The 18,567-nt window shown below is 51.2% G+C and overlaps 1 protein-coding gene across 2 annotated transcripts in view; it reads left to right on the forward strand.

Annotated features, from left to right (window-relative positions):
* Positions 1-17,890, forward strand: part of PML (PML nuclear body scaffold) — a 32,801-nt gene extending 14,911 nt beyond the window's left edge. For both annotated transcript variants that reach the window (XM_067543204.1, XM_067543202.1), the window contains exons 6-8: positions 3,089-3,141; positions 14,499-14,661; positions 15,490-17,890. In XM_067543204.1, the coding sequence (XP_067399305.1) occupies positions 3,089-3,141; positions 14,499-14,661; positions 15,490-16,094 (821 nt within the window). In that variant the 3' untranslated portion in view covers positions 16,095-17,890. The remainder of the gene's footprint in view (positions 1-3,088; positions 3,142-14,498; positions 14,662-15,489) is intronic.
* Positions 17,891-18,567: the final 677 nt, after the last annotated feature.

Below are 18,567 nucleotides of genomic sequence, written 5' to 3' on the forward strand. Positions count from 1 at the left end.
GAACCACATGGGGCCGGTGCCAGCAAACAAAAAATAAGTGACTGTTTTCTTAGCATCCCAACCCCACCCTTCCTCACGATTTGAATATTACTAATAACGACTAATTAATAAGCAGAGACCCTCGAATTCCATTTGGCACAGAAAACCACGGAATTTGCATTTTTCGTTTTTACATTGCCTGGCCAAAGAAGAACATGTGCTGTGGCAGCCGGCGTGTCCAGTCCAACGGCCATGGGCCGGAGCAGATCATCACAGCTTCCGAGAAGCAGGAGAAGGGGCAGGGCTCCAGCCGTCAGTGCTGGGCAGTGACTGGGGCGTTGGCTGCCAGCTTTGAAACGAAATATCTGACTAAAACATTGCGTTCAGCTGATACCGACAGAAGTTGGGACTAGAGAACCCGACGTTCACGTTTCATTGAAGTCACCGAAGAACGTGAATTTGTGTGGTTTTTTATCAGAGAGTTTTGTGGGGGGGTTTGTCACGGAAAACTAGGATCCCTGATACTAGGCAGGATTCTCCACCTTTCGCTTTTTGCAGCACTCAGCAAGTCACCATCTTGTTGTACAGAGCTGAAAAAATAAGGGACATCTCTTGTAATAAGAGACTGTTAGCAATCCTAGACCCAGGAGACCTGGGGTCAGTTCCAGCTCTGCACATGAGCTCTGGGTGACCTTGGCCAAGTCACCTCCCCTCTCCGTGCCTCAGTTTCCCCAGCTGTAAAATAGGGATAATGATCCTGACCTCCTTTGTGAAGCGCGGTGCGAGCGACAGGTGAACAGCGCTGTGTAATCGAGCACCTCCAGGACCTGACACGGTGGAGGAGCCCCGATTGCCCAGAGCTGCGATGTGAGATGAGCAAAGCTGACCTACATCTCCCGCTTGCCGTGTCCTGCCCCTAGTGCTCCAGTGGCCGTGTCTCTCACCCACCCTGAGCTATGCCTGCCTGTAACAGCCAGAAGGCATGAGGACCAGAACCCCAAAGTGATTTAGGCACCTAACTCCTATTGACATCAAAGGGAGTTAGGTGCCTAAATCCCCGAGGGTCTGGGCCCCAACTGCTTGCCTGGGATCAGGGTAGCCAGGCTGTTCTGCCCACACCCCCACTGGGTGTCCCCGCCCCTCTGCTCACCCCGCTATGGCGGGCAGCAAGGAGGAGGTGTGAGAGAGGCGCCCCTGTGCCGGCAGGCGTCACCCTTGGCCGGCAGGAGCCTTCTCTGGGCCCCGTAGCAGGTCGTGAGGCCAGAGTGCCGTGGCAAGGCAGCGCGGGCCCAGTCCTGCCTCTCTAAAACGCAGCCACAGCCTTGCCCAGACAGTCCGGGGGCCTTCTCGAGCCCTCCAGGCATGGTTAATGCGCCAGCCAGCACAGATGGGGACTGCAAGGGGCCATCTGGTGGACACTTCTAAAAGTGCAGCCTCTCTGCCCCCTGGGGAGTTTATAATCCACCAGCACTTTGTTTGGTGGAGCATCACTGCTGCGCATTTGCCTCCCACCTTGTTTTCCACAGTGAAGTCCTGAGCAGAGGAGTTGAGAGAGACAGCGGCTGATCCAGCAAAGGGCTTCGTTTGAGTCCTGTCTGTTTAAATGTAAACCCGTTGTTGGATCAGGGCCATGGGAGAGACCCTGTGTTCAGAGATGAACCAGCCCCCCCGGGTGAATAGGCTGGTGAGGCGGAAAGATACAAGACGGCGTTTTCCAGCTAGGAGCAGCTGTGGGGGCGAATGCTCTCGCCCCAGCCATGGGCAGAGGGGCAGACACAGACAGTGGCCCACAAGTAGAGGGAGTGGGGAGACGAGGAGAGAAAAATGCAAGGTCCATCAGAGAGGATGGAGCAAATCAATGGGGGGAGGCAACTTCCCACTGCATCCTGGAATAGAGGGGAGCCAGCGGAGTAGCTGCCGGAAGGCAGTGATGGGCACACTTCCAGGATAGCTGCGAGTAGGCAGGTAACAGGCCCTGGGGGAGGAGTGGCATTCACGGAGCCAGACGTGGAAACAGGCTAGCAGGAGGAGGACTCAGTGCTGGCGCTGCCTGAGACTTGCACACCCCATCACACTTAGTGCCTCCGCACGTACCCAGCCAGCAGGTGACATCGCCTGGCCGGCCTGTCAGGGTCGGGATGGGCTGCAGTGACACATACTTAACCATGACTTTATCCCAAGGTAAAGGGTTGGGTTCCCTAATTGCCATGGCAGCCCAATGAAAACCAGAAAAGTTGGAGCTTCAACATGAAAAAGCAAATGTACATTGATGGAGCCTTTACAGTAATTGCAGACCAGCTGGCTTCTCAACCTCTTTCCTGGCATGATCCCATGATAAAGCAAAAAAAAGTTCAGAGACCAGGCCCCTTCCAATCATTTTGGGACTTCGCCCATGTAGCCATAAAGAGAAGTCCCAACCACTGCATCCCCGAACTGTTGCCCTCGCTAGGGATCTGGACCACGGGTTGAGACTCCACGACCTATATAGCAAGCAGGGTTTTCCTGGTTCCACGCACAGACAAACAGGGAACTGTCCTGAGAAAAGCGACTGAAAACAACGAAGGAGTTGAAAGCCTGATTGCAGAGGTGATGGGGAAGGCTAAGTATGCACAGTGTGGCTACACATCCACACAGCCTCAGCATGCAGGGAAGACAGCAATGGCAGCACAATGTCTCAGGGGAGAAAAATAAGAAAGTGAGGAATGGAAATGCCAGGCCGATTGGAGGGTGTGATGAGGAAACGCTTCCCTGAAGCACTGGACTTCTTGCAGCAGATCAGGCAGTTGGAGAGCAGCACAGGGATGAAAAAGGGCTCGGCTGGTGTGAACAGGGAAATCAGCACAGAGCAGCAACGAAGGAAACTGCCTCTCTGGAAAAGGTCTCACTGCTACGCCCAAGCCAGTGAAGAGGGCTCTAATGCAGCAGTCATGTACCAGCGCACTACGTGGCCCTTATATGCACCTAGCAAGTTCTGTGTGGCTGGGGAGGGACCCATGCTGCTATGCCAGTCTTCCTTCTGTCCTGTGCCCCTTTCTGCACAAGCCCTTGGTGGCTTTCACACGCGGCGCCTGTTCAAACAGGCACTTAACTCCCTTTCTTGTGTTTGCAGAAGACTCCACCATCATGATAAGCAGTTCCGAAGATACCGATGAGGACACAATGGTGAGTGCAATTACAGCCTAGCCCCGCAGTGACTGGAGGAGTACAATGTCCATTGTCCCAGCAATACTGCGAGGTGCTGCTGCGCTCACGGAGGCAGGGCATAGCAACTGCTTCTTGTAAGATCAATGGCAGTGAATGAAACATTAGCAAGCTCTGGTTGGGATATTCAGCCTCCGACATTAGCACTACAATTCTCCCGCCCAGGTTCAGGGAGGATTCTGAGACCATGCACTAAAGGTTTGGCATGTCCTAAGGATCCGCATTAACCTGCCAGTCACATACATGTCCAGATTCTGATGTGCGGGCAAGAAAACCTCTCCTTTGTTGGATGAGTCAGCAAAAGTATAAGTTTAACCTTTCCCCCCGGGACTCTTTCTGAAAGAGTAACCACATTGTCTGCTGGTTCCTCCCCCCGGGACTCAGTCAGATTCCAGCTGAAGGGATCTGCCGGGTGTAGGGCGCGGAAGATGATTGTAACGCGGGAACAGCATAGGTGACACGACGAGGCCCTAAGAGCAAGAGCAGGCCTTGTGAGCAAGGCTAGGCCTCCCGAGGTAGGTTAGGCCTCATGACCTAGGGATGACCTCGGATGAAAGCAGAAGTAGCTACCGCCGAACCCGTTTAAACCAGCTAAGGGCTAGCTACAGCAATGAACAAGTGACTGCAGCTTATAGTGGATTGGTCCCCAAGAAATCACCAGTAGTAATGTTAAGAACCAATCCCTAAGTGGATTGAGATGTAGCCAATGAGATTATTACTAGGATTGGGGGAGGGGGTATATTGGGACCCCCCAGGAGCGCCCTGCCCTGAAGCTCTCCGTAGATCCGTAGAGGTACTGGTGGGTGCTACGTGGCAGGTTTGCTCCCTGGTTGCAGCTTGCTTATAGGGGGATGATGGGCTTCCCCTCCCTTGTTGTGGTAAGCTCCTGATTTATATCCCCAGCAGCTGAGTGTTGTAATGATAGCCTAAGGTTTGTAACTGTCACAGTCTGAGTGCTGCTGAAATAAACTCACAGTGTAAGGTACTTCCTCGTCCGGCTGCCCTTTTCTTGCTATCGAGATCTCAAAGCACGAACCCTCCGTCTCTGCGGAGCACACCGGCACACTTCCAAACATTCTTCCACCTCCCTAACGTTTGTTCTGGGAGAGTTCTCATCATCTGCTCGCTCTCTGTCTCTTCTCCTTCAGCGACTCTATGCCAATTCTCAATGCATCACTATGAGTTGAGTGCTTGCTTCTGGGAATAGCAAGGATAGGTCCTTAGCTCCTCCTTTCTGATTGGCTAAGAGCCCTTCCAAAATGAAGCCAATTGTGGATTTCCATCCAGCTGTTGTTCCCAGTGCTCTGGATACCTCTTCTCTCGTGCTGAGGTAGTGGCATTCACCAGTGGCGTTATGTGTTTGAAATGTCCACTTCCTACTCTTAGACAGTGCATAAGACGCTGGACTAAGACTCAGGAGACCTGGGTTCTATTCCCGGCCTGTCGTGTGTTCTTGGGCAAGTCACTTCACCTCTCTTTGCTCAGTGTCCTCGTCTGTACAATGGGAATACCAACCCTGCCCTCCTTTGTAAAGCATTCTGCAGGTGATTGCGCTAGCTGAGAGCTGGCTCTGGTTAGCCTGCAATGCCTTTCGCAGATGACTGGTATCTGAGACTTACCTGAGCAGAAGCAGAGGGCCGCTGACTGTACATCAAGTCACAGGCAAGCACGGGTGCATCTCACCCAAGCACAATGGCATGGCCAAGGGAGAAATGGCTAGCTAAATGCCAGCCAAAGACAAAGACAGAGTCACCCCTGTTGTAACCCACCGAGGGCAATGGAGCCACACAGAGGAAATACTTGGCCCCAGGTGTCATCCCATCTCAAATGTGCCCTCTTCATTGACTATGCCTCTGAGCATGGAACAAGCAATGCAAGCCCCAGTACAGGCAGCCCTCACCCATGCTTTGATGATCACCAGCTGTTGGCAAACCCCCTCTGAACTCATAGCTCTTCCCCCGATCGCTGCAACTCCAGCATGGGGAGCAAAGTGGCTCCACCAGGGGCCCCATTCACCGCCATGCCTGGTGACGTCACTCACACCTGTGCAAAGTGGGGGTGAAGTGATACCGTTTGGATCTGGTCTGCTCACACTGGGTAGATGTGATTGACTATGCAGGGTGCAGGCCGCTGGGAACCTGGACCCACGCGTTCCATGAATGCCGCTGTAACTGTCTCAGTCTTTTACTCTTGCAGGGGATGTGCCAGCAAGTACTTTGAAATGGTCTCACATCACATGTGACTACAGCTTGGTAGCTGGCACTCCTGAAGTGGCCCCCTCAAGTCAGTCTGTCCCCTTCTGTCAGGGAGGTTGTTTTGTTTTGTTTTCAAGCTTGACTATTGTTATTTTTTATAGTTTAGTTTGTTTTTGTTTTTTGAGGTGGATTCCAGGGTCATTAGGGTGGGAAGTCTTCGGCCAGTTGGGTAAAAGTTGTTATTTTGACTTTTTTGAACATTCGAGGCTGGCACCTTTTTTTGTTACTTTTTGGTTTTATCGACTGTCCTATTTGTAACCTGGGAAGCGGGTGGGCGCAAGCCTGCCCACTGCTAAAGGCCCCTTCCCCAGCCTAAAGGGAGGAGTCACTGAGCCTGGGATACAACTGATTACAGGGGACAACCAATGAAAAAAGCCAGGTGTTTTCTTTCCCTGGTCTGTCAGATACAAAAGTGGCCAATTCTTAATTAGAGATGGTCCCAAAGTAAAGATCGGGATTCAGGTCGAAACTTTGCATCTTGCCTGGGATTTCCAAAGGAGTCTAAGGGAACTGCTAAATCCCTTACTAAAAATCCAGCTCTTTTGCACACTTCTATACGTAATATTTCCCATCATGTCCAGCCCAGAAATTCTGCCCAATTGGAATTTTTTCTGGAACTCAAGTACTTTTCTACCTCATTCTTGTTGAGATGTTCTGGTAGCATTCTTTATTGATGACACTAGTACAAAAAATAAATAGGAGGAAGTATACTCTGTAAAATTTGGGAGTATGGTCCCCAACTAGTTTCTTTAAGCTTAACTTGGATAGCGGCACAGTGGTACACTACAGAACGAAATGCCTGGAAATCATTTATTATAATTGGTGCTGGTAGCACCTGATCTAGTTAAGATTGATTTCCAGTTTGCTCTTTCAGTTGCTCATAATTTACACGGATACATTTAGGCTTCAATTTTACATTTCTTTTTGTCTCAGCCCATAGAGGAATTGTTTGAGCTACTTCACTTGAGATGTTCATAAGTTATTGGAGAGTGGAGGCGGGGGGCAAACAATACTTCCTATTAGTTTCCATTGAAAAGTGCTCTTAGATGACTCAATATGACTAAAATGTAGAGGATCTAATTCTTCTCTCACTTCTACACTGGTATATCTTGACTTCAGTGCACTCACTCTTGAGTTACACCAGAGTAGGTCAGAGGAGAATGGGGCCCAGGAACTTCAAATTTGTCTTGTTTTTGTAGATCTCACTGAGATTTAAAACCACAGGCTATGATTGCAGGCATTCAGTTCAGATGGTTTGAAATTGGGAATGTTTAAAGTCAGTTTTGTGCGTGTGCATTAGAACTTTCCTGTTTTTTTACTCATTTTAAGGGTGCCTTTGCCAACGATGCCACCATTATACATGCCACGCTGCACTCTCAGTCAAAAGATGAGTTTCGCCGATTGAAGGAACTTACCCATTCTGCTCAAGAAAAGCAGAGCTTTTAAGATCTGCAGACCAAATAGAATCATTTCAAGAAACTTACAAGCTCAGTTAAGGATGACTGAGTTAAGGATGTTACATTTAAGGATATTTTCAGTAACGACTCTAGGGGCTGGAGCTTGTGAAACTTATAAGCTCCAAAGAGAAGAGAATTTTAACCTAGGCCAAAGATAAAGCAACGATGGCCAAGAATGTCTGTTCCAAACTGAACCGGCTCAGATTAATGGCAACATGAGGGTATGATGCAAATCAACCAACATCCATGGTAGTTTTTCTGTTGCCTTCAGTGGGCTTTGGATCAGCCCTTGGAACTTTGATACAAGGAAGCATTAACAAATCAGGTTTTCTGTAATTTGTTTGTTACTTTGGATAAGCATTAGCAATTATGTAGGGCCTATAAAAATGTGGCCTATCTTTGATGCATGTGACAGAGGATAAACTGGTCAGTGTACAAAAACTTTAATAGTAGTTGTGTAGATAGAATTTCATGCAACACTTTGAAAATGTACCACCCATCCCTACTTTGAAAACAACATGAAAAATCTCCAGGATTCATGACAAATCCCCGTGGGAGATATCCTGAGGAATAAAGAGCTGAATTGATGGGATGGGGAGGGACCAGTTGTCTGAGGAAGGGCTTGCGTGTAAAATTGCGATAGAGGGGAGTGATTTTGGGGAATATAACATGGAGATGCTTTTGTATGGGATAATAATGCAAGAATGTAAGTCACTCTTGTTACCCCCAATAAAACTATCTCCAAACTAAAAGCAACCCACTGCCGTTTTCCTTGCTCGTTCTTCTTTGCAATTTCTCTTTCCTTCTTCCAGTGGCGAAGTCAACCTAAATGGGAGCTGGATCCAGTCTAACCATGGCTGATGCTCACGCCATTCCATCTTCCAATCCTGTCTCCTGCACGCCTGTCCCGCTGGTGAACCATAATGCCTACTGGCATTTTCTCCCACAGGCAGCATGGTCTGAAGGAACAAGCACGGGATCAGGAGTCACGGGGGCCTGGCTTCCAATCCTGGTTCTGCCACTGATTCACTGTGTGGCCTTGGGAGACTCACTTTGCCTTTCATTGATGGTTTCCACACCTGTCAAATGGGGATGATGATACTTCACAGGAGTGTTGGGAGGAGTACTCAGTGTAGCGTCTGTTCAGGGCTTTGAACACACAATGTGCTAAGGAGCAGGGTTATTCCAAACCCCAATGAATCCTCCTTTCTTCTGTCCTTCATCATAGTCTCAGTAGGTCAGAGCCCTTGGGCTCTTCTTGGACATCACTGAGCACAGTTGCTCGGAGGCTGCTCTCACCGCACTCATGGCGAAGAACGTCTGCATGCACGTTCTGCTTTTCCAAGGATTCAGACACTTGACTCCCTAAGACTCCTTTGGACTCCCAGTCACCAGGTGCATGGTGAATTGGAACAACTGTTAATCTAGCAGCCCCCTTTGCCTTGTCAAGAGCTGCTCTCTGGGTGTACTGGCGGGGCCCCCAGTGGGTATCTGCATAGGACACAAAAAACCAAGAGCCAGTGTCAGCATGGAAAGGAAGAAGCAGCAGCCCAAAGGATCAGGCACATGGGCAAAGGCTCAGGTGGCCACTCTCCTCAGTCAGTGAACTCCATCGACAGCAATGAAAGGGGCGACAGATCTAAGAGAACAGCAGAGCGGTCCCCGGGCGAGGGGAAGGATGAGCCTGCCCAAATAAAGGGCACTTTCCTCCCACCCTGAAGGCAGCTAGTGAAGGACGCCAGCAGATGCCCGCTAAGTGAGTTCTGCCACCAAGGACCTCCGCAGGGAAAGTCCTGTGCCCAGCCCCATCCAGACCGAACGTAAGGACTGGGAATGGTTCTGCCTCCCATGAATAGCAACTGATGGGCAGAGATTTAGGGCAAGATGCAATTGCCCGAGTACTTAGGAGTTTAGATTCTTCTTCGAGTGGCAGTTCCTCGATGTCTTCCAAACGTGGGTGCACCGGGACGCCGTGCGCCGCAGCCAGGTTTTGCTAGCAGTGTCCGCTGACCCGCCCGTGCGTCATGTGTCGTCTGACACTCCCAGGTGAGGCCATATCACACTGGACTGGTCGATGCCGCGCCAGTTCCCTCTTGCCGCCATACGGCTGGAGTCGGCACCCCTGTTCCTCCACAATCTAAGTTTTTGACTGAGAGAGAACCTTGGCTCGTTGTATATAGTTCTTCTTTGTTGTTTTCTTGTATAGCCTGGTAATAATACATAGTGGTTAGTGTCGTTAGTTGTTGTTTACCCCGTTCACGGTACATTTTTCCTCCCCTGGGGACTATGCCCTGTGTCCCAGAGTTTAAAAACTGCTTCGTGCCCCTGCTCATGCTCATCAATGTGACCTTTACTGGCATGGGCTGGCTCCTAGCGGTGATCATTGCAAGATCTGTAAGTCCTTCCTGCCACAGACTCAGGAAGCACGGGAACTTCACCTCCAAAGGTTCCCTATGGAGGAGCCATGAGACTGCGCACACGCGCTGATTTGAAACCGTCAGTGCCTCCGGTGGTGAGTCTCCTCCCAGCGCCTCCCACGCCCCGGATCCCACAGTACTGAGGGTCAAGGAGAAGCCTAGACATGAGGGTAAAAAACATTCACACAGGCATCGGAGCAAGTCCCATTTGAGGCCGCCTCCAAGCGCAGCGTTTCCTCGCGAGCCAAGCCAGGGCAGGTGAGAAGTCATGCGCTGACGCTGCTGCACCACTGCCTAAGCTTCCCTGTACCAAGGGTAAAGTTAAGTGCCAGCGGGATCCGGCGGTACTGCTGGACGCCCCAACACCAGCCCGCCTGCGCACGTCTCCAGCCAGCGCACCGCCCCTCCAGCCACCGCTTTCACACCTGTCAGTCCAGCCAGCCCCATGAACATTGCCTCGCTTCTCCAGTGCTTCCTGGACATCCCATTTAGACTACTAGCCATTTGGAGCCCCTTCTCCTGAGAGAGCAACTGGAACTACCCTACCGCCTTTCTCCATTTCTCACCGCTCGCCCACAAGCAGCCTATTCCGGTGGACAAACTGCTCCTGCTCCTTCCAGACAGGCTCCTACTGACTCCCCACCTGGCAAGACCCTCATTCCTCGCTCTCTATCCCCCAGTGACCACAGGCAATATCAGGACCTGTTACAGTGGGTAGCTGCGGATCTGGGCATCACTTACTGCCCGCCAGTTACTATTCAGTTAGAGGAGGTCCAGGACCAGCACCGCCAACTGCTGGACATCCTCCAACCACAGGGACCATCACAGGTAGCGCTGCCCATTATTGATGCTATACTTCAGCATTCATGGACAGTGTGGCATATCCTAGGCCCCGTACTCCCATGCCAAAACATGTGGAGTGCCAGTACATTGTACCAAGTAAGGGGGCAGACTTTCTCTTCTCCCACCCACCTCCCAGCGCACTGGTTATGCATGTGGTGACGGAACGGGCATGCCAGCACACACAAAAGTCCAATCCTCCAGACCGGGGGGCCTGGGGAGAAAGATCTACTCAGCGTCGTTGCAATTTTGCATTGCAAATGACCAGGCTCTGCTGGCCAAGTATGAGTTCAACAACAATGCTAAGCTAGAAGAGTTCATGGACGACTTGCCGCAAGACAAGAAGCAACAGTTTCATGCCCTGGTGGAAGAAAGGCAAGTGGCAATCGATGTCGCAGGTATATCTTCATACTCCCTCGCTATGGGCATCATCATGCAATGAGATTCCTGGCTGCAGTCCTCTGGCTTTCCTCGAGAGGTACAAACGACCACTGAGGACCTGCCATTTGACGAGAACAAGTTGTTTTCCACCAAAACAGATGAGTCTCTACACTCGCTGAAGGACTGTAGAGCAACTTTGCTCTCCCTGGGGATTATACCCCACCCCGACACAAACAGCAGCGCCAACCATTGCACCCCCAGCTGTGTGCACCCAATCTGGCCTACTATCAGCGGCACCAGGAGTCCCCACCAGGCATCACTGACTCCAGTGACCATGACCTTGGCATCTGCCACGGCCACCTGGTCAACCCTGGCCCAACAACAATCCAGGACACAGTTTTGACGTCAAGGGTGAGAACTACGAACCTTCCCCGTTTCCACCTGTGGCACCCAGGTCATCTTTGGGGGCCGTCTTGCCCTGTTCACCCCCAATTGGGGCAAGATCACGATGGACTGTTGGGTGTTGGAGATCATCCACACAAGGCTACTCCATAGAATTTCTCCCCCGCACTACCCTGCCCCCTCCATTCCCGTCAGTTACTATTCGTGGGAGGCAGAACTATTCCTTGTCCTTACCTTCAGTCTGGAGCACAGGCCAGCTGCCAGCGTTTTAAACCGTCACTTCTGTTTTTAGCCTGCGACCATTAGTTACCTCACAGGGGTCTGATCTGCTGCTATTTTTACCATTGTTGTTTGCCACCTTTTTCCCGCCAATTCTATTTTTGGTGCTGTGTGACCCGCAGCTGCTCATGGTGGAGTGACTCTTGCTTATTCAACATGGAAGCCAGGAATACAAAATGGAGTCTGGGGACCCCCCAACTGGAGTTTCTCTGATCTCAGGGTCATGTGCCCCCACCGATGGTTTGGTTGTGCCCCTCTGAGGTGACTCAGAGGCTGGAGGTGACACTCCTTCCCCGGGCCCCGCTGCATGGGGCTGGCCTGCCCGAGCCCCGCCGTGCTCGGCTTTCCATGTTGCCTCTGTTCCCAACCCATTTTTCTGCCCCTGAAGCTTTACGCCCTGGGTGGCTGCTTCACCCGCCCTGCCTGGTTACAGCCCTGGCTCCAGCGCACTGGACTGGGCCTTAGACTCATAGACTTTAAGGCCAGAAGGGACCATTGTGATCATCTAGTGTGACCTCCTGCAGAATGCAGCCACAGACCCTCCCCCCCCACTCCTGTGATAGACCCCTAAGCTCTAGTTGAGTTACCGAACTCCTCAAATCAAGGTTTAAAGACGTCAAGTTACAGAGAATCCACCATTTGCGCTAGTTTAAACCTACACGTGACCCGAGCTCCATGCAGCAAAGGGAGGCGGAAAACCCCAGGGCCTCTGCTAGGCTTTCCCGTCCCAATCCCAAATATGGCAGAGAGTTGGATCCTGAGCATGTGTGCGAGACCCACCAGCCAGACACCTGGGAGAGAATTCTCTGCAGTAACTTGGAGCCCCCCATCTACTGTCCCGTCACCAGCCACTGGGGATATGTGCTACTAACTGTCACAGAAAAGCCACACACCACTGTAGGCAATCTCATCATACCATTCCCTCCATACACTTATCAAGCTCAGTCTTGAAATCACTTAGGTTTTTGCCCCCAATGCTCCCTTGGAAGGCTGTTCCAGAACTTCACTCCTCTGTTGGTTAGAAATCTTAATTTTAAGCTTAAATTTGTTGATGGCTGGTTAATATCCATTTGATCTTGTGCCAACAGTGGCCCTAAACTTAAAGAACTCCTCTCTCTCCCTGGCGTTTATCCCTTTGATGTATTTATAGAGAGCAATCACATCTCCCCTTGTGAGAGCCAGCATCTGTTCATGGCTCTGACATTGACCAGCTGCGTGACCATGGACACATCCCCGCTCTCTGTGCCTCAGTTTCCCCTTATGTAGCAGGGTGGTGACAAAGATACTATGTAGAGAGCAGAAAATCTCATCGGTCAGTATCAATGTTGCCGTTTTACAGATGGGAGGGAAGTGGCTTGCCCAAGTCAATCAGCAGGCCCATGACAGAACCAGGAATTGAATCCACATTTCCGGCACCCCAGTAGAGTGCTTAAGCCATCATTCCCAGTTTGCAGGTGAGAAAATGGAGACACAGCAAGGGACAGCAGTTTTATCCCAGCACGCACAGGGCACCAGAGTCAGAACGTAGTTAGGAACTCAGGAGTTCTGATTCTGACCCCTGGCCCACACCTCCGTCTCGATAGGACACAGCAAGGGTGACTGTGCTGTGGGCACAAACTCTAGGATCTTTCATACTCAGGCTGACTTCTGAGGGAAAGTGGAAGCAGGGCCATGGATTTCTCCTTCCAGGGGCCTGGCCCCACGACTTTGCCTTACAACTGCTGGGAATACAAAGGAAAACTCAGCACAGTGCTTGTGACCCTGGCCAACTCCACTGCTTATGGATTTACTTCTGATTTATATCAGTGTAAATGAGAGCAGAATCAAGCTCCTGACATCCACTCTGTTCCTAGTACGCAAAGGAGAGAGAAGAATTGTTTCAAGGAGAATAAACTAGCATGAATGAAATGAAACTGAGCAGAAGATGATGAAAGCTAGATAGCAGGCAATATTTTGTACTATATTGGAAAAGGGTGTGTCCCTTTAAATAGTGAGCCCTCCAGTGGTGTTCACCATGTTTTAGAAGCCACCAGAGCCCAACCAGAGCAGCCGTGTGGAGTGTACATTAGGATATAGTTAGTAAACACAAGTATTTGGGACCTAACTCGGCCGGGTGGGTTCTGCACATTGTGTTTGTTGTGTACAGAGAAAGATGCAACAATTACCTAACATGTAGATCTATCAATCTCCAGACTAGTCTCCCACGCAGAATGCCCGCCCCTCTGGAATGGGCAGAGAATTGGAGAATGTAATGTAGGAAACAGCCCTGCACTTGCCCCAAGACTGAGTGCTGCATCAGCAGTTCCCCCCCTTCTCGAGTGTGCGGACCGCTTTCAATCTCCAAACATTTCGCCGACCACCACATGCTACTAGTTTGATTTGAAATTGTACATTTCCTTGGTGAGGATGTTATTTTTCTTTTCCGTGAACTCCCTCTAGTAGCCTCGTGGACCACAGGTTGGGAACCGCTGTGCTACATAAATACCCAGAGGGTGTGAGAGAGAGGAGAGATGATCAGAAAGGTTTCAAAACTGACCAAAACATTTCAAATTTTGCTGTAAAACCAAGAAAACACCATAAAAGATGGAGAAAATGTGCACAAAAACTGTGCAAAGCAGGTCAACAGATTTCATGTCCGGTGAGATTTCAAAATTGCAAGATGCCAGGGAAAACCTGGAGAAAAAGAACATGAAAAGTTAAAGGGGTGGGAATCCGTGACACTTTTTAGTTTTTTCACCTGGTTCCCCCAGAATTAGAGAGATGTGCATCAAGAAATCAGACAAGAGCACGGAACAAGACTTTTCTACCGCCTCCTCCTTTCCCTTGGTGGGGGTGGGAGGTGGGGTGCGGCCCCTAAGCTCACACCAGCATCAAGGGGTTACCGAGACAGGCGTCAGAGCACAGACTCTAAGCCTGGTCATTCCTCCACTCAGCAGCGGGGCCACCTTTGCTTAGCAGTGCTTGCATCGCATGGCTGGGCACAAAGGGGCCCCCGGTTTCTTGGGTTCCTGAGTGAGCGTGGTTGTGGCCTCCAGCCATCTGTTACGTTTCCCTGAATTTTCCAGCTTCGCTTGCTCTGGGCCAGGCCCTGTCTGCCCTGCCTGCTTTGGTTGTGCTGGTGCTGCCAGCCTGGTGAGAACAGAAGCAGTGTCCCAATTTGTAGGCAGTTACCCTGCCTCCTTTTCCACCTCTCAGCTGGTGCACGGGGCCCCCTCCTCCTCCAGGTGACTCTGGCTGGTTCTTGGCTCTCACGGGAGGCATGGTGCATTCTCTGGTTTCTGTTGCAGCTCTCCTGCATGCTAGAGGGCAGCGAGGACTCCTCCTCAGACCTGAGGTTCGAATGGGAAAGCAGTGCGCCAGGCTCCGGGCTTGTGGTCAGCGCCGGCTTTGGAGAGCTGGGCGCTGGGGGAAGCACGCTGGTGTTCTTCGACATGAAGATCAACAAAGACAGTGAGTCTGCAGTGCTTGCTGTAAGCTGATGCCCTGCATCATACAGGCAGGGGATGGGGGCTTCCATAGCAGCTCCTGCTCCAGCCCTGCTATTAATCAGTCAACAGCAGATCTGCCTCCTGGAGGTCCTACAAACTCCTTGGCCTGCTCAGGTTAGACAGGTGCAGTCATACAGGGCTTCACACAGATCAGCCCACAGCAACAAGTTGCTCCCGAGGCTTTCACTGTGTGGCTAGACTCTGGCCTGCTCCTCACTTGTGTATCCATCTACCCGTGATATTTCTATAGTACCAATCCTTATGGGGACGAGGGGCTCTACAGGGCAACCCAGTGACTACTGTGTGACCCCCAGCTGCGTCTACACTGCACCTGGGGCCTCTAGCACCAAAGCACAGGCCCCTGCCAAAGGACTAACTCTTAGCAGAATGCAGCGGCAGGGCTGATAGCCTCTGACATTCACCAGCACTAGAGGGTCACAGAAGCCCACTTTGCTAGCATGATACATCAGTTAATGAGTACTTGGACTCTAGGCCTTCTCTGATCAGGACCTCGGTTAGCTGTGTGCACAAGCATTCCCGTCTGCTTTGGAAGGAGACAACAGGACAGACTAGCTGGCAAACCCCCCCAAATGCTTTACACCCAGGCATCACTTACAGAAGACAAAGATCTCCAGCTAGCAGGCAGGTGGGCCCTCCAATACCAGATTTTAACAAGAACTAAGATCCCCCTGACACCTTTCTCTCAGCTCCCCGTAGTCCAGTCCTCTCTGCTTTACCGATGCTGTAGGATGGCTCTAAAGTTCCTGACTCTGCCTTTTTCCTTCTCCAGCACAGATGATCACTCAGCTGGCTGCAGTCAACGGCGAAAACAGCTTTAAGGCTGTGATTCAAACCCCAGCGTCTGTGCTGAGTTTGATCTCCCAAGGCGTCTCCCTTGAGACAGGGCTAGAGCACTTTCTCTGCTACCTCCGCTCTGTTCCCAAGCCCCTCTTAGTCGTATATAACTTCTGGACGGTGGAGCTCACTGTTCTCTTCAAAGCCCTGGATTCGTTTGCTAAAAAATGGGACTTCTGCACAACCATCTGTGGTTACCTGGACACCCTGCCCTGGATTAAGGAAAAGAATCCCGGGCTTGGTCTTTATAAAATGAAGAACCTGGTGAGGCTGTACCTGCAGAAGCCTCTGAACGGCAGCAGCGCTCTGGCATCAGCGAAGGCCCTAAGGGACCTGTGTAATCTCCTGAAGATCCACGCAGATCCAGAGCCGAGGCCTGCATTCTCTCATTGCAACCTGGAATCTTACACTTCCCTCCAGCCTTTGCTGCATGAGAAATTGCTCACCCGCTCTGCCGCAAAGACTCTGGCAATGCGCAGCATGGTCCTCTGTGAACTGAGGGCTACCGGTGGCTTCCAGACCCCCCACGATCAGCCCTGAGTGATGCTATTGTTCCATGCTGCTGCCGGCTGTCGACTTACTTCTGCTGCTGCCATCAGCTGCCACTGTGTCTGTGCCATGGACAGTCGAGATCTGGGGCCCAGGTGGGCACCTGGGAGACTAAAACCAGCTCTCCCTTTCCTAGTAAGTGTGCAACGAGCTGCAGCTTGTGGCCATTCCCGACCTACCTATCCTTAGGTGCTTTTAGCGGGTCAGTCCCCAGACTGGCCAAGTGCTGTATGTACCATCTAGGATTAAACTGCTTTTAAAACCGAGAGAGGCTCTAAGGTGTCCCTGGTTGGAATCGGCCACGTCACAACTGCACAGGGGCCTATTTGCTACCGGCCTTTGGAACTGCAGGGTCAGCTGAAGCCATTTCCCACCCTTAGACAGACTCATGTCACACCCCCTCCCCGCTTCCCTCTTTAGCTGGGAGAGTGTGACAGCATCTTCCTTTATCATCCGCAGAGACAGAGGAGGCATTGCCTGGGAGGAGAGCGTGGGCCAGAGAGCTCTCAAGGCCAGTCCCAGATTAGGCCTGTTGGTGTCTCTCTTGTACAATTAGTCCCAGCCATTCCTACATGCAGCACGCCCAGGGTCTGTGTTTTGCATTATCTGCACTGCCTGGACCGAGGAAGCAGCTGACAGCCCGGATCCTGCCTCACTGGCAGCAAGCAGTCACAGGCTGTGATGATTCTTCCAGGAACCTGGGTGAACCGTCCGCCCGGTGGCTGTTTTCTTTTACTCCACGGGGGGACGTGGCCTGAGGGAGGGTGGCCGGGCGGGTGGTAACTACTCTCTTGGTGCTTGTGCGTCCTCAGTCTCTCTTTCCCTGCCCCTGAGGCCTCACAGTGGCCATCATCCTTCTGAGAAGGCCCCTCTAGCAGGTCCTGCAAAGTCCTGGCTAGGGGGCATCTGCTGCTGCGGCCCCCTGTGGGATGGAATGTAAACGAATGTGGGTTCAAACCTCTTCCTCCATCCCGCTTACAATGCCCATCGCCATGGTGTCTGGGTGCCCATCATTGCCCTCAGGTAGCAGGAGGCACCTGGCTCTGATACCCATGGAAACCCTGCTCTAGCTCCAGCGACAGCCCCAGAGAGCGCGGATTCTATGCCCGCACTCCCCCTGTGCAGTTCACTAGGTCTGGAGTCGAGACATCACTGCAGGCTAGTGCCCAGCTCTGGGTGTGAGCTCCAGACGGTTGAGGAGAAGCGTGACCTAGCTGGAGATGAGCATCGCAAAGCGCTGGCTGACCTGCCTCCACTGGCCCAAACAGCGGGGCCAGTCAAACACGCTGAGGTTCTATCTTCGGCGCCACCGGTAGGGCACAGCTAACATTGGCCACATCTCTACACATACAGCTGCAACAGATTCTCTCCCATGGCACTGCACAGCACCATGACAGTCATCTGATCCGATCCTGGTTCTGTTAGACTTGAAGCCGTTTTCAGCCCAACCGAAACCCACAATAATTAGCAAGCATGCATAACAAAACCTCAAGGCTGCCTTTCCATGAGAACAGCACATTCCATACGCCCCCCTTCCCCCCTTGTGGTGTATTCTCTTATCTGTAAAGATTCCACCCATTCCCCCCCCCAAGGATAGTCAGAAATTCTGTTCAGTCTCTGTCTTTACCACCCCTGTTCTTTCTAAGAAGAACAAGGTCTGTATTTGTAAGTAAATAGATAAAAGAAATGTAAATGAATTATTTAAGTGATAAAAAAAAACTGTATATAAGTGATCTTTGTAACACCATAAAGTTGAAGCAGATTTTTCAGACTTCCCGATATCGTAAATAAACCTCTTCAGTATTGTCTGTGTTGCCTGATTCTTGAGAAAAAAATCCTTCTTGCTTTACAATTTGGCGCAGCGAGCAGGGTGCAACTGGGATCCTCGGAGTGTTTCCCACAACCAAGGACAGAGGTGAGTACATTTTATACTTACCACCTCTGGCGCGCACCTTGCTCTGGGACTCCCTGAGATACCCCTTTGCACCCTTTTTTTTATAAAGCGAACCATGCATAAAGCACACAGACAAAAGGACTGAACAGGGATTGTGTTTTGGGGTTGTAGTTTTGGCCACGTTTTCGGGGTGCAGGGATCACTTCGGTGAAGGCTGCATTGCCAAGTGCTGAGCACCAGTGTGTGCTTTAGTAAGTGCTGAGTACAAGGGTGGGCTCGGCTGATTCCCCTGAAACACCATTTAAGTGGGTTTTAGGAAGCTGGGTGACAATGTCGTACGAATTGCCCCAGGGTGCTTCAATGATGTCCTCAACGGGAGGAAAAATCATTGAATTTCTAAAAGAAAAACATGCAAAGGTTCAGAAATCTATGGTCAAAGATGGCTGGACCGGTATAAGTGTGAAAGACAGTTTGTTATGATGGTCTGGTCAGACAAAAGGAAAGCTAGAGAAAGGAGTTGTAATACTTGACTGTGAATATGCAAGAAAGGTAAAGGAGTTAAAGGAACTT

Source organism: Emydura macquarii, unplaced genomic scaffold, assembly GCF_026122565.2.
Source record: "Emydura macquarii macquarii isolate MOO-44397 ecotype Brisbane River unplaced genomic scaffold, CSIRO-AGI_Emac_v2 contig_799, whole genome shotgun sequence".
In the NCBI taxonomy this organism is placed as follows: domain Eukaryota; kingdom Metazoa; phylum Chordata; order Testudines; family Chelidae; genus Emydura; species Emydura macquarii.